The 27,965-nt window shown below is 43.2% G+C and overlaps 2 protein-coding genes, 1 long non-coding RNA gene and 1 pseudogene across 4 annotated transcripts; all 4 read left to right on the forward strand.

Moving 5' to 3' along the window:
* LOC136545630 (disease resistance protein Pik-2-like) lies at positions 1–6,093 on the forward strand. 2 transcript variants are annotated; one of them, XM_066537637.1, is made up of 3 exons: positions 1–936; positions 3,816–5,575; positions 5,655–5,835. In XM_066537637.1, exons 1-3 carry the CDS (start codon positions 83–85, stop codon positions 5,699–5,701), a joined length of 2,661 nt encoding a protein of 886 aa, XP_066393734.1. In that variant the 5' UTR covers positions 1–82; the 3' UTR covers positions 5,702–5,835. The 2 variants fall into 2 exon arrangements, with proteins under 2 accessions (XP_066393734.1, XP_066393733.1); XM_066537636.1 differs by having other exon boundaries at positions 3,816–6,093.
* A 3,473-nt stretch (positions 6,094–9,566) lies between these two features.
* On the forward strand, positions 9,567–11,299 carry LOC136545631 (uncharacterized). The gene is made up of 3 exons (XR_010781099.1): positions 9,567–9,844; positions 9,973–10,211; positions 10,563–11,299. It is a non-coding gene; the product is annotated as an uncharacterized lncRNA (long non-coding RNA).
* A 2,927-nt stretch (positions 11,300–14,226) lies between these two features.
* LOC136543659 (uncharacterized) lies at positions 14,227–16,971 on the forward strand. The gene is made up of 6 exons (XM_066536046.1): positions 14,227–15,055; positions 15,539–15,596; positions 15,699–15,843; positions 15,982–16,068; positions 16,161–16,360; positions 16,428–16,971. Exons 1-6 carry the CDS (start codon positions 14,227–14,229, stop codon positions 16,969–16,971), a joined length of 1,863 nt encoding a protein of 620 aa, XP_066392143.1.
* A 3,895-nt stretch (positions 16,972–20,866) lies between these two features.
* On the forward strand, positions 20,867–25,957 carry LOC136543660 (uncharacterized; annotated as a pseudogene).
* Positions 25,958–27,965: the final 2,008 nt, after the last annotated feature.

Raw genomic sequence — 27,965 nt, forward strand, 5'->3', positions numbered from 1 at the left:
GCGGCTCTGCTGAGCGCTTCTTCTCTCTTCTTGTTACATTACACGGCAAGCGAGCGAGCGAGAAAGAGAGAGAGCGCGCGTTATGGAGGGCGCGGCGCAAACATTGCTGAGCAACGCCGGGCAGCTGCTGAGCATGGAGTACCAGCAGCTCCGTGGCGTCGGTGGCGACGTCGCTGAGCTGCGGGACGAGCTGGACGCCATCAACGCCCTCCTCCTCATGCAGTCCGAGGCAGAGGATGGGGCCGTGGACCGCTTCCTCCATGTGTGCATGAGGCAGCTGGGCGAGGTTGCCTACGACGCAGAGGACTGCATCGACCTTTACAACCTGCGCATCAGGTCCCGGCCCACCGACGGCGTGCGCGCCTGGCTGGGACGCCTGCTCGGGACGCTCCCGTCTCGCCGCCGCCTCGCCTGTGAGATCAGAGCCCTTCGCGCCCGCACCCTCGCCATCAGCGAGCGCCAGGCGCGGTTCGGCGTCAACCGTGACGCGCTGCGCCGCTCCCCTCCTCTGCTACCCGCCCCCATGACAGTGTCCGCTCCAGCTAACGACGCCGACCGCCGCCACCGACTGGTCGGCATCGCGGAGCAGGCTGATAAACTGGCTGCACGGCTGAAGGCGCCGGTTGGCGACGAGGGTGAACGCAAGGCCGTTTTCTCCATCGTGGGGTTCGGCGGCCTTGGCAAGACGACGCTGGCCATGGAGGTGTGCCGGCGGCTAGAAGCGGAGTTCCCGTGGCAGGGGATGGTGTCCGTGTCTCAGGCGTTCGAGCCGAGCAGGGACCTCAAGGTGTTGCTCACGAACCTTCTTCGGCAGGTCGTGAAGCCCGAAACAGCTGACGACAGGGGCATCAAGGAAGAGGCTGCCCTGGGTGCAATCGACGACCTGGATGACAACGGGCTAGCCAAAAGACTCGAGGAGCTTCTCGTGGACAAAAGGTACTACTGTACTCCTCTGCTCCAAATTATACGATATGATACTCCATCCGTTTCAAATTATAAATCACTTTGACTTTTTTAGTTGACATGTATCAAAAAAAAAAGTCAAAACGACTTATAATTTGGTTTGGAGGAAATACGTAGTTTTTGTTATGTGCACCTTTAAATTAAAGGAGCTTCCAATTTATACTATCTAATGATAAAAGTGACTTCCCACGGATCATGGTAGTTCTAATGATACCATATTTACACTATCTATTGTTATTATAGTCTTCCTTTGAAAAGTTCGCATTAACCCTAATTAGAAGTACAACGCCGGTAATGATTGTCACTATTGGATCTATTCTGTTTTTCTAATTACCACATCTGACATTGTGAAAAGATTCAAAAGTTACACCTTAAACTTAATTCTAAATTTCCCGCTTCTATTATTATGAAAATTGTGAAAATAATATAAGGCAAGCCCTTAATCTTCATCCTAACTAACCATGCATCTATGCCACTATGAAAGTATAGGCTCATAAATTTGCATTTAAATCACCGGCCCAACCATTGCTGTAAATAACCTAAAGTAACCTATAGCAATGTTGTTATACTAGTAGAGAACAAACTTTTCGTTTGATCGGTTTTTGGCTTTAGTCTCGGCCATATTTGGGCCTAGGACCAAAGAGAGGATTAGTCCCGATTGGAGCAACCAATCAGGACTAAAGTCACCCGCCCAACGGCCAGAGCCGTAGGCTTTTGCACGAGGGAACCTCTAGTCCAGGTTATGAAAAATAACATAAAGTAATTGTCTAAATTTGCATCTACCTACATCTATCATTTATAAAATACCAAAGTACTAATATATGTGCTTATACAATATCCATCTCTGACTTCTTAAATATAGAAACAAACTAACTTAAGTAATACAATCATGATGTCAGTCACCATTCGCACCAAGGTCCCATTTGGTGGAGCTCTGGCCGGCTTGGCTCTAGCTCCTCCTTGGGTCGTGTAGCACAAAGTTAATGTATCTTTCTTATCAAAATAAACTAAAAACCATATTTTTTGCTTCACCTGCTCTGGTTTCTTCACGCACTATAGCAAGGAGTTGAAGTCGTGACAAACATGACCTTGTATACATATTTGTATAAGAAACAATGGTCACATATCTATTTCTAGGTCAAGCATATTAGTTGAAACTAAGGTTTTAGCTAAGTATATGTCAAATACACATAGAGACGTGTGGCAATCACTACTATAGAAAAATTGCTAGAGGCGGGCGGAATCGATTAACGGGGACAGGCATTGCAACCGCTTCCAATCAAACGCCTTCGTTAATGCAGATTAACGGAGACGGTTGCTTTGCCCACCTCAGGCAGAATCAATTAACAAACCTCCGTTAATGTTCTCCAGAAAATTCAAAAAACCAAAAAACTTGCAACTTTGGAGAGTTAAACCCACAACTTGGCGCTCAACACTACCACATCTCTACCACTGAACCACACACTAATTCATGTCTATATATAATATGTTATTATTTTATATCAATATTTTGTAATCTTAGATTGAATACTTTGGCTACTAAATGAACTCAAATGGAAAAAACTTTTAACTACAAAGTTTTAAATCTTGTTAAGTACTACAACTTTGGTGTGGGATGCATCTCCATCAGAGATAGTTTAAAAAATTTTAAAAATTGAGTCTCAAAACATGTGAATTTCAAAAACACATATTTGAGACTCTAGATGACTTTAAATCAGAAACTTATCAATATCAAACATGTAGATTGGGTCGGCCACTAGAACTTTGGTATTAACTATGTGAACATTTGAGATCGTTTAGAAATTCTAAATTTTAAATTTCAAAATCTATAACATTCGAACACGTATTTGGGACTCTAAATATCTTCAAATTAAAAACTTTTCAACTATAAAGTTGTAGATTCTATTTAGAACTTTAACTTTTGTATAGACCATGTCAACATTCAAGACCGTTTGATAATTTTAAATTTTAAATTTCAAAATCTGTGCATTTACAACAATATTTTGGAACCCTAAACAATTTCAATTCAAAAACTTTCAACTACAAAGTTATAGATCTCATTGAGAGCTACAATTTTGATATAAAGTTTGCCTTCATCCGAGTTTATATGAAAAAGTTATGAATTATTTTTTATTGCAATCATTAATCGAGGCATACATCTTAAGGCACCCGCCTTTGTAAATTGATTTATGGAGGCGGACCCTTAGAACGTCCGCCTCCGAAAAAAACGACCGCCTCCGAAAATAAACAATTAACAGAGAAAGACGTCTTAAGTTGCCCGCTTCGGTTAATGGATTAACAGAGACGGATGCTTAATGCTGCTCGCCTCTGTTGAGCATTAACCGAGAGGTGGGTGCTCGGGCGGCGGCCCTGCCACCTATTAACGGAGGCGACCGTCCAGCCCGCCCGCCTCAGATAATAAAATGGCATTGTCTCGTAAAATCTTTTCTATAGTAGTGAACGTGGAAAACAATGAATGGGTATTAAAAAGTATATAGTAAGTATAATTGGAAACTAAAATCTATCACAACTAGGGAAAGATAAGAAAATATCTATATAAATACCGTGTTAGAACATGAAGAATTAGAGAGGAAAAATGCAAGTAGTTTGAATAGATGCGGCCTAAACTTATCTATGAATTTCTAACACTTCCTACTCTTCTAATATGTATAGAGCATGAGTTGATAGACTAGTATAAGAAATAATAATAATTGCATTTCCCACTCTTGTAACCTGTTCTAAAAAAATAAAGAGACTGCACATAAACATTTTCATACATTTTGCACATGAGGGGTCATAAATTACCTTCTCGATATCTGACTAAACTAACTTTACTACACATGCTTAACTAGGTACCTCATTGTGATTGATGATGTCTGGACCGTACGAACATGGGAGGCAATCCAATCTAAGTTGCCAGAGAATAACAAGGGCAGTAGAGTCATCGTGACCACTCGCATAGAAACAGTGGCCAATGCATGCAGTCATGATAGTGCTAGTGGCCATTGCATTCATAAAATGCAACCGCTCAAGCTTGAAGATTCCAAGAAGTTGTTCGTCAGTAGAGTGTTTGGCTCCCTGGATGTCGCTTACCCCAAGGAGTTTGAAGATGTAATGAGTGACATCTTGAAAAAATGCGGTGGGCTGCCATTGGCCATTATCAGCATTGCTAGTGTTTTGGTAGGGTACAAATCACCAGGAGGCAAAGATAAGTGGGATAGAGTCTGCAAATCACTTGGTTCTCAAATGGAGATCCACCCTACCCTTGAGGGGATGAAGCATATAGTCACACTTAGCTACAATCACCTCCCACATGAGCTCAAGGGTTGCATGATGTACTTTAGCATTTTTCCTGAGGACTATGTGATCAGAAAGGGCCGACTATTGAATAGATGGATGGCTGAAGGATTGGTTCATCAAAAGCGGGGGTTGACTACATGGGAGGTTGCAGAGTCTTACTTGGATGAACTCTTGAGTAGGAACATGATTGAAGAAGCAGGTCATTTGGGTGGTTATGCCTGGAGGGAGCAAACATACAGGGTGCATGACATGCTTCTTGAGGTCATGGTGTCCAAGTCCTTGGAAGCTAACTTTCTTAGCCTGCATGGAGGGCAGTATAAGGGGATGTTGTATGACAAGATCCGTCGCCTCTCCATCCATGCTGACGTAGAAAGTGTAGATTCTGTAGCAAAGAGAAATGTTGAAGGCCGCCGAGGCGAGGATAATTTGAACATACAACATGTTCGAGCACTGAGCATGTTCCAGCTCCATGGGCAACACAAACTCCTAAAAACGCTAGGCAACTTCGTCCTCTTGAGGGTGCTTGACCTAGAAGACTGTGAGGGCATAACAAACAAGCATGTAAGGTACGCCTGCAATCTGTACCTACTTAGGTTCCTAAGCTTGAGGGCCACAAACATAAGCATGGTGCCTAGGCAGATCGGGAATCTAGAGCATTTACAGACACTTGATTTAGGGACAACACTCCTTACTGGACTACCAAAAACTATCACAAAGCTAGAGAAACTCGAGTACATACTGTTCTCCAACAAGGATAATCATTGGGGTACTATGTGGACTATGCCCCGAGGAATAAACAAAATGAAGGCTCTACATGTGCTGCGTGGGGTATCTCTTGGGGATGACTCTAAAGTTGCCCAAGAGGTAGGTGAACTTGAGGAACTAGAAGAGTTAGAAATATCCATCAACATCAACAAGGCCATTGATGAGGAGGTTCTCAAAGAACTTGCTCTGTCCATAAGTAAGATGCACTCGCTCCGGTGGCTCAGTATCGGACAACATGGAAGTAGTGATGATGGTGTTAAGATACTAAACTTTCTCCATGACCTACCAACACCACCGCGACTCCTCCGAGTCCTTTGGATCACAAGTGACATCATTAATGGGTTGCCCAGCTGGATTGGGTCACTCGCACATCTTGTTAGTTTTACTATGCTAGTTACAACCCTTACTGATGATAAGCTCTTTGGCGTCCTGTGTATGCTGCCCAACCTGAAGACATTGTACATGGATTGGGACTGCTATAGGGGTGATGAGCTGGCTGCACGCACCATCCACAAATTTCCGGTGCTCAGGGACCTGATACTTGGAGGTTATCTACCCAAAGTTATCCGGTTTGAGGAAGGATCCATGGCAATGCTTGAGATGCTTGAACTTCGCTTTGACCGCAGGTCCAGACACGTGGCGGAGAGGAGCATCGTTGGCATTGAACACTTGACCAACCTGAAAAAGGTTATGCTTGAGTGTCGAGGTGACTATCATGCACTAGTCGACACAGTACTTGAGCAGATGAAGGCTGAAAATGACAGGCGCTCGAGGTCCAACCAGTTCCAAATTGCAGTTAAATATTGGTGATTGTTGTATCGTCTTAATTACTACTGTTGAGAACATCAAAGCTAGTTCTCCGGCCGTGTCTCTTTTGTACCCTTTATAGTACTGCTTCTTTTCCTCCTAATGTTATGTAGTCTTCCCCAAAAAAAAGAGTTCCCTTGTCTTTATGGAAAACGTACTAGTTTGTGTGTACACTGTTGTGCACTCGTGATTTCAGGTGAGCCTTCCACAGACTTGTGTTTGTGTTGGACATTACACGCGCTACTTGATGTCTATAGGTACCTCCCGTAGTGCGAATTAAGGGACCCGACAACCAGAGCCCTGCTTCCCAAATCTCAGTTCCCCTTCCTGCTGATGCCTGCCGTGCCCACGGTAGTGCCTATCCCGCCTAATTCGGCAGTTGGCACTTGGCTTGGCGGCTTCACGTCGGAACGAACGACTACCAGGCTACAGCGCAAGGGACCGTCCCCCTATGGTTATGTCTCTCTGTGTCTCTGCCCTCGTCCCGCGCACCGCCAAGCCAAAGGTCCAGAACGAGGGTCCTCCTCTGTCCTCTGCTTGACGACCAAAGGATGGCGGAAGGTTGGTTTTTCTGGTCTCTTAATTCATTTTGGGACCGTGCTGTACTTTCGCTTGCTGTGAAGGCGACTGTACTTTCTGGTGTTTTGCTACCGATGCTGGAAGCGCATGCAGGGCAGGTCGCAGCCCAATCAACAACAACTCCAAGCCACAAAGTCGCCTAACAGGAGTGCGACATCTCCATGGACTGTAGTCCCGAGAGTGCATGAGCTGACGTGCAGCTGCAGCCTTGTTCTCCCTGGCATCGGTAGCAAAGCACCGTTGCTCCTACACGATGAGGAGGGTCTCCTAGCGTCGAAGACAGAGGGAGGGCCTGCCCAATTCGCATGTAGGGGAGTATCGCAACGGCTACGGCAGCATGAGGTTGCTGCTCTGCTTCGACGATTTATGGTGAGTTGTGTTAGCATTGCTCAAAAGGATGATCCTAATCCTGTATCACAGAGTTAAGCAATGAACGCGAAACTGGGCCACGGCGAGGAAGTCGCACTAGGTGGCCTAGCCCAACTCACGCACTACCAGGCTAACGTGGATCAACTCATGCATCAGGGCTTATTCGGATACACTCGTTATCTCAATCCACCCCTGTTGGAGTGCATTGAGATGAAGATGAAAATTAAAATAAGTTTCATCTCAATTCACTCAAAATACGAGTGTATCCTCACAAGACCTTGGATGGTGTCGCGTGGCCTGGATCAAGCCTAAATAGGCGGGTTGAGTCGTGTATGCCCGACGGACTGCCATCGGTCGCTAGTACTTATTCAAGCGAGTGATGAACACTACTAGTGCCTATGTTAAAGGTGGCGCTCAAAATGGCTTGACAGAGGCGGACAGGGCATCGGCCTCCGATTAAGTGTATGCGTTAATGGTGCTTTACGGAGGCGGGTGCCTTGGCCGCCTCCATCAACCATATTAACGTAGGCGTCTGCCTTAAAGGAGACCGCCTATGTTAATATGCTTTAACGAAGGCGGTCGTTAGAAGGCACCCGCCTCTGTTAAAGGATTAACGGAGATGGCCCTATTTAAAAAATATTTTTTGCCATTTTATTTGAATTTCAATTCTGTTTTCACAATTTAAACACATTCAAAAATATATAGTATTGTGGAGATCCCTTTTATGCTCCTTTTTTATATTGTCGTAGATATGTTAAGAGTCATCATAAAGAGGGTGAAAGATGATTGGCGGATCAATGCTATAGTACCACATCTAGTTGATGACGGCTTATCTATTCAATAATATGCAGACGATCAGTTAAAAAAATATGGATATGACACCATTCTTTTTATGAACATCATCTTGAAGAAAGCTCATAATATGAAGCTCTTGCTTTGTGTGCATTCGAGGAGGTGTTAGGTCTCAAAATAAATTTCCATAAAAGCGGGGTTGTATTGCTTTGGAGATGTCCAATATATTCTGCTGCAGAGTGGGTAATCTTCCAATCAATTATTTAGTTTTTTCCATTATAAGAAATAAAGAAAAAAAATTTGGAAGAAAGTGGAGGAGTAGTTTGAGAATATACTCAGTAGTTGGAAAGATAAACACCGAGTTCCTAATATCTTCTTCCTAAAAATATGAAGTTTTACAACTCCTAAACAAGTATTGGAAGGAATAAAGAAGGCCATCTCCAAAAGTTTTTAATAATCCACTCCTAAAATATAGAAGACAATTTTACATCCAGAATCCTATACTATTTCTAAATTATCCTAACCACTTTTATATATTCTTTCTCTCTTGTACATTTGCATCAGGAACTCTTTCCTACTCTTTATCCTTTCCACGCCCTTCCAACTTTAGATTGGCCGATAAACACGCGCGGGAGAGACAAGATATGCGCGACTCAGAAGCGCGTAACTTTACGCGGAACAGGGTGACTTTTCTCAAGTTCTAAAAGATTAGGAGGATGGATTAGGAGTGGTTGGAGAGGGGTTTTTTCTCATCTTGCTAAAACCAAGGATTAGGAAGGGATTTAGGGAACTGTTGGAGATGCTCAATGAAGATTAAGCAGGATTTCCTTCATTTTGGATCATTCATTCACTACAAGGATTTCCCCCCTAATGCCACGCCACACGATTGCAACATTACAAATTTGGTTGCTATAGGGGGTCGTATTGCAACCTTTCCGTGAAATGGTTGCAATATGTGTCTATAATGCAACGGACTAAATGTGTTGCAATATGTGTGATTTATCGTTACAAGAGTCTGCTACTCAACCATTTTAGAATTGTGTTGCGATTAGTTGGTGTTATTGCCATGGTGCTTTGGAATTGCATTAGTATTGATTTTTTGTTGCAATTACTTGGTGTTATTGCAACTATATTAGATTTGGTTGCTTTTGCTTGTAACTATTGCCATGGTTATTCTGGGTTGCAATAGTCTTCAGTGGTGCTGCAATTGCTAGGTGGTTATTGCAACAAGAAATCTGAAATGCTTGCAGTAGCATGTTTCTATTGCCATGGTTTTTTGGGGTTGCAATAATCTTCTATGGCGTTGCAATTGTTAGGTAGTTATTGCAACTACAATCCTAAATGGATGCAACATCATGTTACTATTGCCACGGTTTTTTTGTGTTGCTATAGACTAAAGTATTTGGTGGGCCTTTCTTTGTCTAGGACCCAACAGCATATGTGAACGTTATGTTGGTTAGAAATGCATGCGACTCTCCCCATCGATCGATCATCGTCATCTGGATCGGGCACACCTAGCCAGCAGCCTTCGGCTGGCTCCCTAGACGTGTCGTCTCGTAGAATGCCAGTCAGGCCCGGTCCTAAGGGGGGTCGAGCTCTGCAGCCACATTGGGCCCTCGAGGCCAAGGGACCAACCCCATATATATCATCTATTAGATATGTTCCCATGTGTTGCAGGTTGTCACCAATTTTTTCCACGCCTAATATTTTACTTTGTTTATTTAATTAATACTCATAAGCTGTTTTAATCATTTTAGAAAAATAATAGAAAGCTAATAAATAATAGAAAACAATAGTAAGCAAGGGGTCTAATCCTATACATGTATACTCCGTATCCTAAAAAAACGCCCAACCAATCTGATAACAGGTATGTCTTCAAAAAAATCTCGTAACAGGAACCTACGAGACCCGGTCAAAAAAAAAAAAAAAAAAAAACCTACGACATGTTTCCTTCTGAGTTACGCACGTCACAAAAAAAGGCCCAACGAATCGTAACAGCTACGAGACCCGGTCAAGAAAAACCTACGAGAGGTTTGCCTCCTGAGTTCCGCACGCCGCTGCCGCTCCTCTCCAAGTCTCCATCGATCGGACGTTCGGTGATTTTGGTGGTTCAATTGTTTCTCGCCGAGTCGCTCCATTGTGGTGATCCGATCGCCGCTCCATTGCGCGGTCGTCGGCCGTTGCGACGTCGCCGGCGGCCGGCAGCCCAACTCACGTAGCCACGTACGTGACTCCTACGCAAGCGACGAGTCCACGTCAGGTGTTCCAGGTACGGTTCGTTTGCCCAGTTGCTCCTACTTCCCTTTCCCTTTGTTGATCTACGAAAAAAAAATCAATGTTTAATTTACCTCCAATTTTTTTCTCTCCTTTGGCGCTGCTTGCTGCCTTTGTATATAGGTAGTTCCCTAGCTTCCTGCCTTCCTTGATCAATCGGCTATTGGGCATTGGCCATCGCCAATCGTTGCCGGCGTGCTGTGTACTGCGCTGCGCTCAGGCCTCCGCCGTCCTGGCCTCCTGCGCTGCGCGCCCTGCTGCTTGCCTGCTCGTGCCAACTGCCAAGAACCAGGGACGTGCTGCTTGCCTGATTGGCTGATTGCCTCTCTCTGTCCAATTCCATCAGGCATCGTCCGATCCAGGTAATTTAATTTATTCTGTATTTATATATTTTTTTTGTTTGTATATTTCATGCTTTAGAGGACAATGCTCTGTATTTTGGTCCCTTCAGTTTTAATAAAATAGCTGGGGAGCAATGCTCCACAGTTTTCAGTTCAAAGAGAATTTACCTCCAATCATATATTTATTTACCTCCAATTTGTATTCTTCAGAGGACAAGATTTGGCATTCCCATAAGACATACGGTTCAAACTGCATACGTGCATCAGTTAGGGCATTCTGATCTAAGAGTTGAGACTATTTAGTGGATAATCATTATCTCAAGTTGTCAACTAGGTAATTTACTAACTTTTGATACCTTTGTATATATTTAGTGCCACCGGGGGGTGGTGGAAGCTGCCGTCGCTGCTGGATGTTGGACACGTGTCTTAGTAGCGCAATCTGATGGACGATGTTGGTTCAATACAAATGGCATAGCAGTACGATGTCAGCCCCTCCTCTGCCGTTTGCTCAGTTCGCTTTTGGGGCATACGCATGCAATTGGGACCGTCGCTGCGTGTCTAGAGTTCAGAAAGGACAAAGAGGCCATGGGTGCGCCAAATTTTCATGTACTTTCGGCCAAAAAAAATGATGTGCATTATGGGGTCGGACTAGGACCACTACACTATGTAGCGATGCAGAGTTTCATGGGGTGACCCACTGACCCGGTACCCAAAACGTTTCTTCTTCCTCCTCACGCGTCTTCGTTTCTTGTCCTGCACTCGTAGTGGGTTGGGTTGATCCAAAACCCATAAAGAATTTGGTGGGTTGATAGGAGGGTTAGTGTTTGGGTCTAGTAACTCTGACCCATTTGCATGCCTACCACTGTGGCATGCACGCACAGGGTTGGCCGGTCTTGTATGCTACAGCCTGCCTGTCATTACGCGGCGTGCTTCTGCTGCCTGTATGCTTCATTCGCCATCCATGGCCGCAGTCTGCAACCCCTCGAAGGACTGCTGCCACGGCACATCATCCTGATTCCCCCCACAACCACAAGCATCCTGAATTATGGCTAATGATTTGAGTAATGCAGACTGCTAAATACTGTTCAAACGTGTAGTAAGATCAAAGAAACATGAAAGGTGTTGCTGCATGTTCACAGGTTTTGGCGTCTACTTAGATTTTCTTTATTTTGAAGGCACCTGGGTCTCTAGACTTCCGAATCATTTCTTCAAAGGACAAAGAGGCCACGGGTGGATTGCTGAACAAATGTGATGAAGGTCCGTGACAACCACGTGGCTTTGCAGCTTTTAGATGTCCTTGTATATATGGTGCTCAGACACTCCATTCTCGTCTTTCTCACATTTTGTTTGCACAAAGAGTTCAAAATTCTTTAAGCTTCAAATGCTAATATCTACTTAACCACATGTCTGATTTGTAATTTGTTTTCATCATAATTTTTTATGATTTTATCTACAAAATAAGATCCCACATAACCATATTTCAATGAAGAAAACAACAATTACCAGAGAAAAAATGTCCCCCCACAACCAAAGAAACGTTTTGGGAAAAAATTATGTGCCCTACTTAACAAGATTTGCTGCAGCTTAATTTAGAAAAAATTGCTTTAGAAACAAGTACGATGTCACACTGTAATGAACTTGATTGGATTAAAATCAGGTAACTAGAACAAAAGGGACTACGACAACGCCACAGCCGTCTTTGCACTTTTCTCAGCTCCCCTTCACCCAAGCAGGTTGGGACCAGTGTCTCACATCCATCTCGTGACCCTGGTTCAGGATCACCGCTGAAAAGGCCGCTCAGAGTTCAAAATTTTTAGATAATCAAGCTTCAACTGCTAATATTTTTTTAACCATATATCCTATTTGTAATCTGTTTTCACCTCAATATTTCTTACGATTTTATCTACAAAATAAGATCCCACATGACCATTTTTCATTTGAAGAAAAAAATGATAATACAGCCACCAAAAACTCGGTACTCGTAGCTGAATAAAAAAGGCCATGAGTCCATGATACAAAATCGGAACCCACAGCCTCCAAAAACATCTGAACAAATTCGAAGGCCAGCGAAAATTTTCAATTTCGGCTAGACACGACCAAGCATTCTGCATGTTCCTGATTCGACCACACCATAAAGGCCTGGGCTGCGTTTCGTCCATTATAAAAAAAAGAATACTCTGCTAGCAAATCCAGAAATCCTAAAACGCACCCCCAGTGTGGTGCCAGGGGGAGGGCATCCGCTAGGTGGCTGTGCATGCATGCTGGGAGCCTGCCTGGGACCAGTGAGTGCGGATGATCGTCTGGGTCTACCGACAAAGAAAATCGAAAATAAACAAACCATCTATACGTCCATTGAGCCCTTGTTTAGTCGTAGGAATTTGGATTTTGGACTGCTGTAGTACGTTCGTTTTTATTTGGCAAATAGTGTTCAAACATGGACTAATTAGGCTCAAAATGTTCGTCTCACAATTTCCCACCAAACTGTGCAATTAGTTTTTCTTTTCGTCTATATTTAATGCTCCATACACGGGCCGCAAATATTCGATGTGACAAGTACTGTAGCAACTTTTTGAAATTTAGGTTCCAAGTAAACCAGGGCTGAACTGGTCTCGCTTCCATTGAATTGGTGCAAGTGCGGATGGAATTTTTGTGCTACTCTGCAGGGTGTCAGTGGAAAGGTATACCGCGCCTGAATGGGTGTGCAGAGAAGCAACCGATTTTTATCTGCTAGCAAAGGACGAAACGACGTGGTCCTGCATTTTCCCAAATGAGAAAAAAGCTGGGAAGGAAGACCGGAGCCAGAGCTGTCTGAACATTCTAGTGGATGGGTAGCTACCGCACCCAGGGTGGTAGTTACCCTCCGTTTCATCTGAGTATTTCTGATCTCTCTCTCTCTCTCTATATATATATATATATATATATATATATATATATATATATATATATATATATATATATATATATATACTTTTATTTTTAACATATTTGATAGAATTCTAATTTGTTTTTGTTTGATGTGATCATCATCATGCAGAATAGTGTCATGTGATGATAGGAGTTGGATGCGCTTGCCTCATTCTTCACCTGAGTGGATGGAGAAACTCCAACAATTTATGGACATCACATTTGGTGGCACATCGAGATGTGGAACTGCTGCGTTTCCATGTCCTAGATGTGTATGCATGGCATATAGATCGCGGTCTGTGGTCTAGATTCATTTGCTTGCTGGAGGATTTGCTGAAAGCTTTATCAGGGAAGGGGAAGGTTCAGATGTGGGATTACACAATGAGGACGCACGACCAGCTGATGTAGAAGTACACAATGATGCACCACCACCAGCTGATGTAGAAGTAGACAACGAAACAGCACCACATGAAGTTGGAATAGACAATGAAGAAGGCGCACCGAGTGACGACCGTGGTGCCACTAATTTGGTTAGATCCCTAATTAGAGGCGCTATACATGGAGAGATTAGAGATACTTATGACAATGAACAGCCGAATGAACATGTGAAGATCTTCTTCAAATTATTACAGGCGGCAGAAAATGAATTGTATCCTGGTTGCACGGATGCTACTAAGGTCTCTTTAATTGTGGAACTTTTTCAGGTTAAGTGCTTGCACGGTATTAGTAACAGAGCATTGGAGGAGGTACTTAATCTGTTCTGAAGGTTTCTCCCTAAAGGCCACTGTGTCCCAAACACAATGGAGAAAGTGCAAAGGGTGGTTCGAGATCTAGGCTTAGGACTATGTAAAGATAGACGCATGTAAAAAGGATTGTGTGTTATTTTGGAATAAAACGCAAATCTGGATACATGTCCCAAATGTGGCGAGTCTAGGTGGAAAACGCTCGACGACGGTGCTCATGATCAGTGGGGCGATGCGGATGGTGGTGCTAATACAACAAATAAGAAGAGTGTCCCACATAAAATCCTACGGCACTTTCCTCTTACTCCTCGGCTACGAAGATTATATATGAACGAGAGCACATCGTCACAAATGCGATGGCATAAGGAAGAATTGGTCATGATGGCAAAATGCGTCACCCTGCTGACTCGAAGGCATGGAAGCACGTGGATAGGAAGTATGAATGGTTTGCAAAGGATGCTCGTAATATTAGGCTGGGTCTTGCTTCTGATGGCTTCAACCCCTTTGGCATGCAAAATGTTACATACACCACATGGCCTGTTATCCTAATCCCTTACAATTTACCTCCTTGGTTGTTTGAGAAACAACCTTATTCAATGATGTCGATGTTGATACCCGGTAAAAAATCCCCTGGAATGAATATTGATGTATATTTGAGGCCCCTCATTGATGAGCTGAAGGAGCTTTGGGAAAAGGGTATTGATACATGGGATGATAAGGTAAAGAAGAATTTTAAACTACATGCTATTCTGCTTTGGACAATTAATGACTTTCCAGCATATGCGATGCTTTCTGGTTGTAGCATAAAAGGCAAATTTGCATGTCCATACTGCCACAAGGATACAAATTATTTGTGGTTGAAATTTGGGAACAAGCACTGCTACATGGGACATTGTCGTTTTTTGCCCTCAGACCATCCATGGCGCATGAACAAGATCAGCTTCAACAATGAGGTGGAAACCAGGGAGGCTCCAGTACCACTGTCTGGTCAACAGGTATTGGAGCAGTATGAAACTTTTGATCAAGTGAGTTTTGGAAAGGCGACATCAAAAAAGAGGAAGCCTGATGAAGATAAAAGATGGCACAATTGGAGGAAGAAGAGTATTTTCTTTGAGCTCCCTTACTGGTCTTCTTTGCTCATAAGGCATAATTTGGACGTGATGCACATTGAGAAAAACATATGCGAGAGCATATTGGGTACTTTGCTTGAAATGGAAGGTAAATGTAATGACAACGAGAAGGCCCGGCTTGACATGGAATAGCTAGGGATAAGGCAAGATCAGCACCCTATGATTGACGAAGATAATTATATCTTACCACCAGCCTTGTACTTTTTAGATAAGGATGATAAGAAAAGTTTATGCCAATTTCTACAAGGAGCGAAGATGCCTGATGGGTTTAGCTCCAATATAAGGAGATGTGTTGACGTAAATGCATGCAAGGTATCTGGACTCAAAACTTATGATTACCATATTATTCTATAGAAACTGTTACCCTTAGTCATCAGAAAGATTTTGCCAGAAGATGTTGTCATGCCATTGATTCACCTTAGTAGGTTCTTCACTGCACTTTGTTCGAAGGAACTGGTGGAAGAAGATCTTGACAAACTTAGTAGTTCAATTAAAGAGACTCTTTGCCGGCTTGAGATGGTATTCCCACCTGCGTTTTTTGATATCATGATTCATTTGCCGTTTCATCTAGCTGAAGAGGCTAAACTTGGAGGGCCCGTGTGTTATAGATGGATGTATCCAGTTGAGAGGTATCTACGTATTGTTAAAGGCTATGTGAGGAACAAGGCGCACCCATAAGGTTCAATAGCCGAGGCATACATAGCTGAGGAGTGCCTTACATTTTGTTCTAGATTCTTGGACGTTGACACCAAGCTGAATCGCGCTGATCGTCATGAAAGTACAGCCGTGAATGAGCCGCCGTCTGGTTTGAGCATATTTGGTGAAATGGATTACAAGAGGATAGGACAGACTATCGAGATATTTGGTGGAGATGAGGTTCGGAAGATGAGGCACTACATAATGAGTAACTGCGATGAAGCCAGACCACGGGTCGAGTAAGTTGCAATATACCAACATTAATTAATGTACTATTTGTTTGTGGCATCAACTAATTAATTGGCTATTTCGATGTAGGGAGCATATGGAAGAACTCAAAGAAATAGTATAAAGAATCTTAATAAACGACACAAGGAGCACTTTGTAAGGTGGTTCGAGGACAATGTTAGTTCTATTTCTTTATTTTTTTATTCCATGTGATGGTTAGAACGATGTACTAATTAACAGAGACATTTGTTTTCAAACTGAGTTTGCAGATCACCAAACTATATGAGAAAGGGGAAGCAAGTGAACTGATGTATGCCCTTTCTCAAGGACCGGACCATCGAGCTCGTGTGTTCAATAGATGCTACATCAATAGCTGGCTATTTCGAACGACTGCCATTGAGAGAAACCTCGTCACACAAAACAGTGGTGTGCTTGTGAGGGGTGATGGTACTACTGGCAACATGACCTGGTATGGAGTGATTAGAAGAATTATCTCACTCGAATTCCCTATACAAAAAGAAGTTGTATTGTTTCAGTGTGATTGGTATGATGTGCCGGCTACCAGTACTAGCAGAAGTAGAGGATACAATAGGGATAAATACTAGCAGAAGTAGAGGATACAATAGGGATAAATATGGTGTTATCGATATCGATACTTCTAGGTTCCGATATTCAAATGAACCTTACATTCTGGCGACACAGGCTGAACCGGTGTTTTTTATCAACCTCGTGAACAAGCCGGGATGGTCCAGTGTTGTTGCGGTGAGACCAAGAAATTTGTTTGCCATACCAGAAGCAGAAAATGAGGGTGACATGGAAGTCAATCTACTTGATGTGGGAATCCAAGACATGAATTTAGTAGGCTCAAATGAGGATTTGTCTAATTGGACAATAGCAGACAAGGAAGGCACAACTGGTGATGCCTCCATTATTAATCAGGTGCGTGGCGAAGCAGTTCCCGAACCAGATGATGCAGTCTTACTTGATGAGGATGATGACGACGAAGATGACACCTACATTGACGATGGAGTTGTTGCACCAGTTGTGGTAGAAAGCCTAGAAGATGATTTCTTTGTTTAAATACTTATTTTTTGTTCAACTGTGATGCGTACTTTAGTTGATTCTCTCTGTATTCCTGCTGATTATTGATATGTCCGGACCCCAGAATTAAAATAAAATACAATGCACTATTCAGAGGTGTGACTTGCAAGCTTGAATTTTTTTGCTTTCTTCTGAATAATTTTTGGATAAACAAGAGCACACATTCGGCATCTGAAAATAAAAATAGCATTATGTTTCTATTTGGTATGCAAATGCAACTGTGCAAGTGCGCGGCAAACGCGAATGTGTGCGTTTGAAGCTTTCAAATAACTCTTGTTTTCCATGAAAGGCCACGGCTGGACTCTTTCAGTGTTTGCAAAAGGTAACTGCAGGTCGATTGGTTCCTGTCATAAGCACAAATATCAGGAAGCTGGACAATTTTTTGTTTTCTGAAATGCTTACAGCTCCACTAATTTACTTATTCAATTGTGAAACTACGCGGACGGTGATAGTAAAATTGTCATGGAAGATGCACACAAGCAGCAGTGCAGTACTATTCAGACGGCAGCATGTCTTTTATATTGCTCCGTCCAGACATATCTTACTCCAAATTCCTAACTCCAATTCCCTTCTTATCGTCTTCTCAAATTTCTCACTGAGGTTCGTGTTTTTTTAAGTAAAATACCAGGAGCTTTATCTTTCAATTAAGACCGGAAAGAGAGCTTTCAGACAAAATACAATTTACAGCCCAGGCTGCAGCAGCACAGCAAACCGGAGGACGAAGATAAGGCTTAGACAGGCCTCAAACACAACCAAAGCAAACGAAGTAGTGTTATCATCTTCATCCTAAATAACCTTGTATACAAGTTTCAGATAAAAAATTACAATGTGCATACAACATCTTATAGCATATCTATGATCAACTCTTACAGATCAATTTCAGAACAAAAGCCATTGTCTCAAGTAGGCTAAAAAAATTGTACGATAGTCTATTTGGGTCCTTTGCAACCTCTACGAGGTATCCATCAACTTAAGTTCACAACAGGCTGATGCTTCTTCCAAATGGCATCCGAAGCTCACTCGTGCACATCTGTCCACACTTCAGCAAATTATTGTTGCCTTCAGTACCTCTGCTGGTGTTCAGTTTTTCTATCGATCTTCTTACATATCTGAACTGACTGCAACATAAAAGAAAGAATAAACATCATCAATATGTGCTGAACAGACCTCAAAAGGCTCAGAGGGTGTACTGTAACAGTAGTATACATTAACATGATATCCTGTTAATGGAAATTGCTTTCACATGTGAATAAACGAATTACAGAAACAGGAGAGGGAGAGGGTTGCTTTCACATGTGAATAAACGAATTACAAACAGGAGAGGGAGAGGGATTGGGCTTCCACCACGATGAGGAGGAATTCATGATTTGCGTTCAACCAAATTGTGTCATCGTCGTTTCAAAATAAAATAAAATAAAATTGTGTCATAAAATCCATGTGTGCCTGACCAAGCAAATTCAGAATTGATCGTGGTCCATGTGTGCCTGACCAAGCAATTTCAGAAACGGTCACATGCCACCTTGATAGGCAAAAAGGGGTGCACACCAGTACAGTTGCATACCTAAGAACTTTCGCCGGTGTTGGTGGCGGAGGGAAGGGCGCCGGCATAGGTTGCGGATCTGAGAGGGTCAAACCGTGCGAGCCGAGGTCGTAGTCCTTGGGGCCGTCCGCGGGGCCGGCTTCCTCGACTCCGGTGTGGAGTCCTGCTCCTCGACGCCTTCGGCGACGGTCGCCTCCGCGCCTTGGACGGCTGTCTTGAACGCGAGAGCCACCCAAACCTAAAATGGATGTCCAATAGAATATATATAGTCTCCAATAAAATATATATATAGAAAAAATTTATTTTAAATGTCAGGAGAGATATGACCAAAATTTGAGTATTCTCTCCTCTGGAGACCCATCTATAAAAAAGGTTCTCTTTCAGCTCTTGTTATTGGAGAAGACCAAAATAAATATTGAACCCTTTACCTGTAGCACTACCTAAATATAAAATGAGTCTTGTATTTTGGGTAGCGGTCTGGGAGACAGTCGAGCCGAGCAAATATGAGAGTCGCCCGTGACGAGGACGGGCTGTGGCGCACGCTTTACATACCCCTCGCCCGCCGCACCCGACCCACTTAAGAAAATCTGCTCTACATCTGTACAAGAAAAATAAAGGCCGCAGTTACCATCGAACAAACCTCAGTAACCAATGGTAGATGAGACAGCCTGTTCGCTTGCTCGTAAACGATCGTAAATTTCCAGCCGGGAACAGTGTTTTTCTCTCACATCAAACCAGCCAGCAGTAAATAATCCACGATACGATACGGTCTCCCGAACAGGCTGTCTAGCCCCTGGGTTCGATGCCCACGTGGAGCACTTTTTGTTAATTTTTAATCCACTTTTCCAAAATCCTTTCTAACATTGTTGCTTTTTACTACTTTGATTGATGAAAAATATTTTTTGCTGTTTTCGTACTATTTTTTCCTCCCTATGAAACTTATGTTAAGAAACCTTTCACTACTACTACTACCTATAGAATTTATTCACCATGGAACTATCTCCACTCACATTAAACACGTACTACTACTACCACCACCACCACCACCACTACTAGAGCCGCTGCGATTGCAAAGGCGCGTGCCCTCCTCCTCTCGCCCTCGCTGTCCTTCTTGCTGGAGCGGCCACGATTCAATGGTCGGTGGTCGGCGCTGATTCCCTTGGCGCTAGGGCATGCCTCACGAGAGGCAGAGTGAGGCGCGCGCAGACGGCGTCGAGGACGACAGCGAGCTCAACAATAGGTGTAGAGAAGAGGAATCACCGAAGTCGAGGTACTGGGCGGCGTCCCACGAGTGGCGGAGCGAGGCGAGTACTAGGCGTGGGAGAGCGTCGCCATGCCGGGATGAGACAAGCAGGGGCTACCTTCTTGTGCGGCGGCGCCGTGCTACTACTACTACTACTACTCTGCTGCTGCTGCTACTACTAAAATCTTGAAATACAAATTTTAAATTGTCCTAGTTCAAAGTTCGTGAATTTTTAAAAAAGTTTGAAATTACAAAGTTTTAAATCTTATAAAGTGTAAAGTTTTAAAGGTGCTAGTATAAGTTTTCTGAATTTAAAATGTGGACCAAGTTTTTTTTTAAATTACCAAGTTTTTTAAAAATTACCAAGTTTTTTGAAATTACCAAGTTTTATTTAAAATTCATCTGTTTTCCGGTAGCAGCATAAAAAAAATAGATATGTCGTAAGGCTCTTCGTGCACTTTTTTTTTTGAATCGAGCTAACTCTTTGTTTATTGGAATCTTAGTAAAACTTGTTCAAATATCATCAAATCGTTAGTGGACCTGGACCATCAACGTGATGAGACGACAACCAGCTTATAACCCCTTGTTTAGTTCCACCCTAACTTTTAAAAAGTTGCTACAGTACCTGTCACATCGAATGTTTGTGGCCCATGCATGGAGCATTAAATGTAGACGAAAAGAAAAACTAATTGCACGGTTTGGTGGGAAATTGCGAGACGAACGTTTTAAGCCTAATTAGTCCATGTTTGAACACTATTTGCCAAATAAAAACGAACGTGCTACAATAGCCCCCAAATCCAAATTCCTACAACTAAACAAGGGCTAAGTTTGAAAATTTGGGAAACCTGGACCGCTGTCACAGATCCCACCACATTTTCCAAATGAAACTCAGTGGCGCCATTCTTTAATTGCAGCGAAATTTCTAGCGCCAAAACCCCCGCGCCCACGACTGGTCCCATGTTTTTCCCTCGCCACATTACGTGACTATTCATCACCCTTCCTAATACTCGCTAATCTAATCGGGTGGGAGAGCAGATAGCCGCACACGCCAGGCGCCAGTTAGGGTTTTGGGCTTCGACCAAAGGAAGAAGATGGCGACCCCTCCGGAGGGACCGGCGAGAGTGGCAACGGGGACACCTGCGTCGTCGTCGATGCCCACACCTGCAGCGGCGACGGTACCTGCGTGCAACACGGCAACACATGCGTCGGCGCGCGCACCTGCTTCCACGATGTCGAGACCCAAGGCGACGATGTCGCTTTTTCGGACACCTTCGTCCAGAATGGCGACACCTTTTGCTGATGAAGATGGAGGTGACGCCAGCCAAGGACGAGAAAGCCGCCGACATTCCTCTCAGACAGACGATAGGTAAGGTTACAAAATATCCCCTCCCTTCCCAAAAGCGCACTTGGCTATGCAGTTTTTCTCATATATTTGTAACCATGCTCCAGCTTAGAAATGGTTCAGATTATGTCTACTTGGTATGAAAGTGTCTGAACTGTAACCTAAAAATAGGCTTAGTTGTATTAGATTCATGCTCTCTTTTTAACTGACAGAACTCCTTGATTTTATTTTTCTCATGTAGTACTTGTGAGATTAATTTCGCCATCTCTGTTTGGATGCTTGATGCATTCCTTTGGAGCCTAACAGAGTAGAAAGAAGTGTCTAATATTCATAAGTATAACTATAATACATCTGTTATCTGAATAAAAGTTTCAGGTTACACTTTTTTTTTTAAAAAAAAGTCTATTAGAGTACAGACTTTTGATGTTTTCAGCTGAACCATGAATTCGCCAAACAATGCACATCATATCCTGCCCTAGAGGCTCTTTCTGATTTTTTTTTCTCAAAAGTACAATCCACATAGCCTAATATGTTTGCTTTCCACTATAAGTGTTGCAAATGCCAAGGCTTCTGCAACAGTCCAATCAATTCCTTCCGCTCTAAGTTAAATGGTTTTGCAGTTTATTGTTAAAAGATTTTACAGTTTATTGTAACCATGTTGCTTGAAATTGGAAAGGTGATACGCAAGCTGAGACTATGTTTTTTGCTGACATGCTTTGGCTCAGCGGCGGACCCAGAAAATATTTCAGGGGGTTGAACAACACTGCTGTTCGATCTTAAGTCTCAGCCCCCCTACACTATAGAACTTTGCCTAAAAATTCATGGGGGCTCCACAGGGAGTTCCACTGCTGCTGTGCCCGCCCCTGCTTTGGCTGATTTATGCAATGCCTTTTCGTATTAGCTAAAGTTCATAAAATAGTTTCGGTTAGAGCACAGTTGTTATTCCAAGTGTCGGATACCATAAAAAGGGGTACCCTAAGCGGGAACCGAAAAAATTGCTTAGACCTTTTAAATATCGAAGCCAAGGGACAACCACGAGGCCTCGGCCGATTCTCCGATTTGCCCGAGGCCCACGCCGCAAGGCCTCGGACGAGGTACCAACTCTCTGCCTCACCCGAGGCCCCCTCGCCCGAGGCCCCGCCCGAAAGGCCTCGGACGAGGTATCGATTCTCCGCCTCGCCCGATGCCGGCTCGGCAGCTATCCCGTCACCGCCGCCTCGACCGGGACGTCACGTCCAACTAACGCAACCAACCACTCCCACAATGTCAGCCGCACGACGGCACAGTGCATCGGAGTAATCGACAAGACGGAAGTCGCATCAACGCCCTGCCATCCGGGACAGGACGGGGCGGGGGTTACCGGCCGCTGTGCTCGGCACTGTGCCCACGACTGACGCCCGTACTGCACTGTGCTGCCTAACCCCTGCTCCAAGGACAGCGCGGCGTGGAGAGTCAAGTCCAGGTCCCTGTAGCCTCGGAATCAACGAACAAGACCAACTGCTCCCTCCGAGCCTCGGCTATCCGCTCCCAGGTTTCCTGTAGCCTCAGGACTTGTGCCTGCCGAGCCCCCCACGATGGTTCAGCCTCTGCATCGATTGGGCCTCGGCTCTCTACGTTATCAGCACTCTAGGACCGACACGTCGCCTGCAGAACGCGCCATATCCTGCGTCAGGCTGCAGGAGCCCCCGCGTCGCGCACAAGGCCTAGCTCCTGTAGCCTCGGAATCAGTGTACCCGCGCCATCGCATCAACCCGGCCTCGGCTCTCCGCGCCGGTCAAACCCACAGCGACCAGCACGTCTCCAACGCGCGCCTGCCACCACAGGAACAGGCGTGACCAGCGCGTCGCTCCAGTGCACCAAGGACAAGACCGCTCCGTCGACCATGCCGCCATAGTGACAAGCTACAGGGCTCAGACATGCTGCCTCTGCCAAAAAGAGCACCATGTAGCAAACACATGTACCGCCCCTGTGTCTCCCTTCGACTATAAAAGGGAGTAACCGGGGCCGCTTCTAGGAGAGACCCGAGAAACCCACGTGCACTCACGGAGACATCGCTCAGATAGACACACACGCAAGCAACGAGCAACACTCTGTAATACACACGCCCCCTCACTGCAAGAGATCAACATCTCAAGCAACCCATGCCGCTCCACGCAGAGACCTGGAACTAACTCCCTCTCTCGCCCTGCTTGTAAACCCCTACTACGAGCACCTCGGTGCAAGGAATAAAAGATCGCTCTCCCAGACTAGACATAGGGCACCTATTGCCTGAACCAGTATAAACCTTGTGTCTCTTTGCATCACCATCCGGGATAGGGACACGCAGTACATTTTCACTCGTTGGTTGAGGACCCGCCGGTCCAAAACACCGACACCAAGTATGTTTAGATTCTGGTTGTGGCTTCCAGCTTGTGTATGCACCGGTTTTCAGCAATCAGTTTGATGAGGACTGCTATATGCTATTATCTGAATCAAGAAATGCCTTTTCCTTTCCATCTGATGTGTTCCATTATTTCATCACCTGTCCCAAAAAGATGTTAATCCTCCCCGAAACTATTCTCAAGTTATTCCTTCTTTAAATATTGTTTCATCACCCGTGCTTATGTTTCTCATTATATTCTGTGACAGCTCAGAACGGACATGGACTATGTCTTTCACTTGCAAGGGGGCACCAGGGAAGAATTTGCTCAGTATACAATAGACAAGGATTCGATCACATTTGGTAACTTAATAACAATGAAGTCAAATTTGGGGTACGGTGCCAGGGACTACTTGTACTATAAGAGGAGATGTGGTAATGCTGTAGCAACACTAAACGAGATCGAATATGATGTTGATGCAAATGCAATGTTATCAAGTAATGCGGAGGAGAGGGAGGTCAGATTAGTATTGTCAAGGGATCAAATAATAGAGCGAACTGTAGAGATATCACCCATTAAATTGCCAAGAATGGCATCAATTACTGAAGACTCCACAGATGAGTCATTGATGATTACAAGGTGTGGCTTAACAATATGCAGGAAGAGGGCCAATGCATGAGTAAGTTATGTTGCTGCCCTATTCTAAATGGTTATATTATATTATATTGCAATGGCCACATCACTGATATCAACATGGTTTTCGCAGATTTTAAAGATATATACAGGGACGACACAGTCTAGACATACAAAGAATGGTTAAGGGTGCAAGGACAACTTGATGATATTAGTAATATAACAACTTTTCCCAAAATTATTATCGGTCCTTCGCAAACCATTTATAGCTTACACATGTGACCTATTGTCTGCAGGTGCATATGACAACCGTAGGAATCAGATAGATTTACTAAATTCAAGTCAAGATAGCAATCCAACACCACCTCTGAACCTACCATCTCATGCTCGGTGTAAGAAAACACAGGGAAATAGTAAGTAATGCTTATTGTGATTTTATTTTGAGGTTTAGTTCAGTTGTCTCTATGTAAATGATTTTATTTAATCTCTTGCATTGTATATTGTTTCGATTGACAAGACTCTCAAAAGAGGAAGGCACGAGGTACCATGAAAGGATTGGCAACCACCCACAAGAGATCCAGGTAGGGCAGTCAGAAGCTTAAACTCCAATTCTCTAGACTTGGAGGAGCTGAGGTGAGAACACACGTACATTTACTAATGAAATAGTAGTGTTTACAAGGAAAAAAGCACCACTCATTGGAGTGAGAACATGGAGAGATATCCACGAAGATGTAAAAAAAAATCAATAGCATCTGATATGATGGTAAGCTTCTGATTTGTTTTTGGTTGTGTACACATTTTTCTTACCAAATTATTTAAGAAGTGACCTAGTATTTATGTTTTATGTTGAACAGCATAAGTGGGACATTGAGGATAACGAGGAAAACAGGAAAAAGATATGGACCATCGCAAATGAGCGTTACAAAGGATGGCGCTCAACATTTAGTGCTACGTACAGGGCGTACACCACCTATGATGAGAGAATGAGACACAAGCCAGAAGAGCTGGACATTGTTAAATGGCACTATTTGGTGTTGTATTTTGGTAGTGAAGAATTTCAGGTTTGACGACATTTATTTTATTCTTGCCAATTGCACTTGATGAAATAAAAGCTATGTTTCGAGCACTGCACTATTTTTTAGAATCAACTCCTTGTGCAGAGGATTAGCAGCAAGAATTCTCAGAATCAGCAGAATGTAAAGATACACCATCTGACAGGATGAAAGTCTTTTCTCAGTGTAGCTATGAGCAGGTAATAACTTCAAAAGCACATGTCCATGCTTGCTTACAGGATGAAATATCACTAATTTGTTACATTCTTGCCAAATTAGAGGGACCCAATAACGGGTGATGAGCCAAATGATTTGGAGCTCTTTATGTTGACGCACAGTAAGAATGGGTGATGGACAAGCCAAGAATCTAGGGATGTCTATGTGAGTATACAGTTTGTACAAACCTTATTAAGTGATGCAAAGTGAATGCCTACAATTTCATTTTCAATTAACTACTTTTACTGTACTCTCTTTGTTAGGATAATGCAAGCAGCAAAATTTCGGAGAGGGAAACAAATGGAGATGCAAACATCATCTCAGACGTGGAGCAAAACTAGATTTTCCAGTCAGCCTACAAGGAAACACGAAAATGCAAATCAACCAAGATCCTTGCAAATGGATACTTGGCAAGGTACCCAACTAGAAGGCAGCTATTGTCTGAGGAATACCAGTACCGCATCCGTCAGGATGTGGCACTCGTGGACGCGTTTTCAATGCTACAAGAAAGAATTGAATCTCAAGAGGTTGAAAGGGAAGCCAAAAGGGAAGAACATAGGCGTCAGATGGAAGAAATGATGAAGGCAAGAGAGGCCGATAGAGAAGCACTTAGGCAAGAGTTTATGTCAATGTTGCAAGCAGCACAAGGACAAGTATCATTACAACAGGTAATAGTAATGTAAAATCTTAACTTGCCCAATAGATTTAGTTAACGTGTTTATGTGTCTCTAGGTTCTATACCTGCCCGCTGGTTTAACCTTTTGAAAGTTTGTTGAACTGAAATCAATGGCTCAGGTAGTTGGCTACAAACCATGCTGGTAGTAGTTTAGTTCTCATATATTGCAAAGACGTTGTTTTGGTGTAGACATTATGCATATCTGCTGAAATTTGAATGCGTAAACAACATCATTTTTGTACTTTCAAACTCCACTCATGATTTTTCTAACCAAAATTTAAATGTAGGCTAATAAAGATGGGGACAAATTGCAGAGGTTGCTGCTGCAACAAACATGGTGGAAGGAAATGTAACAACTACAGAAAGTGAAGAAATATCACATCAGCAGGTAGTTTGAGAACTGAAGAGTGTTTAATGTTGTCATGTGATAGTCCATAGTATGGCGCCTAATTTTTCCTCCAACTATTGATTCGTAGGATAACCTAGGTAGAAGCCCGCCGCTAACACAACTCGCAGCTACCGCAGCGGCAGGTACAAGTACTACTCGCACAACTAGAAGTAGTGCTGCGAATAAGTCACAAACAACCCAAAACAAAGGAGAGAATATGACAGTTTCATTACTACAAAAGCACTGAAGGATAATGCAGCTAAGAAACGAGCATTGTCGTCCAAAAAGAATCAACATGCTGCACAGGTGATTTTTCTGGATCAGATTTCTATCTCCGAGAGTGTTTTTTTGTATATACCTGATTGACTTGTAGGCTTGATCATATAACCTTTTCATGGGTAATTTTACTTTTGAATAATTCTGCAATTTTATTTGCAAACCTGCTAGTCTTTAGTAGTTTTTTTGTTTTCGTTTTCCTCATCAATATGACTGAAAATGCAAGCAAATTATCTAGGGTTTGGATTGCAAGTTTTGTAAGCCAATCTCTTTATCATCTCTGTTCCTACTACTGCTTGTGTCATATTTATCAACGGAATTGGTTAGGCAGCTATTCTATTGTGCTCTGAAAATATTACGTACTTGCTGCTTCTTGTGTTTGGTTCTCTGATTAAATTAGTCCGGACTTTTGGCTTGCTGTGAGTGGATATCAGTTGTTCCTTTCTTTATTTGGCATGAACACCTGCTGCTAAGCCTGTGAACAATCGTGCTGGCCAAGAGCACCTAGTGCCTCCTGTCGTGACTGTCTCTTGATATTTTATTAGCTTGTTCTGAAGCTGCCTTGCTGTTGCTCACGTTAGTCACGGAAGGAATTTTTTATTCCCAAAGATCATTCATTAACTGAAAGTTGGTCATTTGAGAAATAAAAAGGAATTGATCATATAGTCTTTTGATGAATAATTTTACTTTGAATGAATCAACAAATTTGCAAACCCATTACTCTTTAATTTATGATTCCAAATTGCTTACCTTCAAAATTGTTCAGTCCATGTCGCTATTGCCAAAATAAAACAATTTCAGTTTACCTATTGCATATACTAATGTTAATGATTTTTTTTCTAGGAGCAAGATAGAGTTTGAGTGGAGCGCACAAGTGATGGGACGGTCAACGTCAAGCCAACCATTGTTACGGTACTAGATATATCTCATTACATTTTGATATGTTCAAACTAGCTAGTGTGTGTCGGATACCTTATGTGTTAAAGTTTTGCGTGTGTTATCGACTAAGTTTGACGTTGGATGGTTTCATTAATGATTTGTACAAACAAAGCATATTTTGGTTTAATGGATGTCTAAATGCTTCATTCATCATATATTGTTCGGCGTGCAATTATTATTTAAAGCTACCAAAACAACGTGTTGCAATATGGACCATCGGCATAATAATTTGACGTTGCAATATATGCTATAGCAACAAACAAATGGTGTGGCAAAAAACCTCATACCAACGAAACAGTGGGCGTGGC

The sequence above is a fragment of the Miscanthus floridulus genome, chromosome 3, assembly GCF_019320115.1.
Source record: "Miscanthus floridulus cultivar M001 chromosome 3, ASM1932011v1, whole genome shotgun sequence".
Lineage (NCBI taxonomy): Eukaryota > Viridiplantae > Streptophyta > Magnoliopsida > Poales > Poaceae > Miscanthus > Miscanthus floridulus.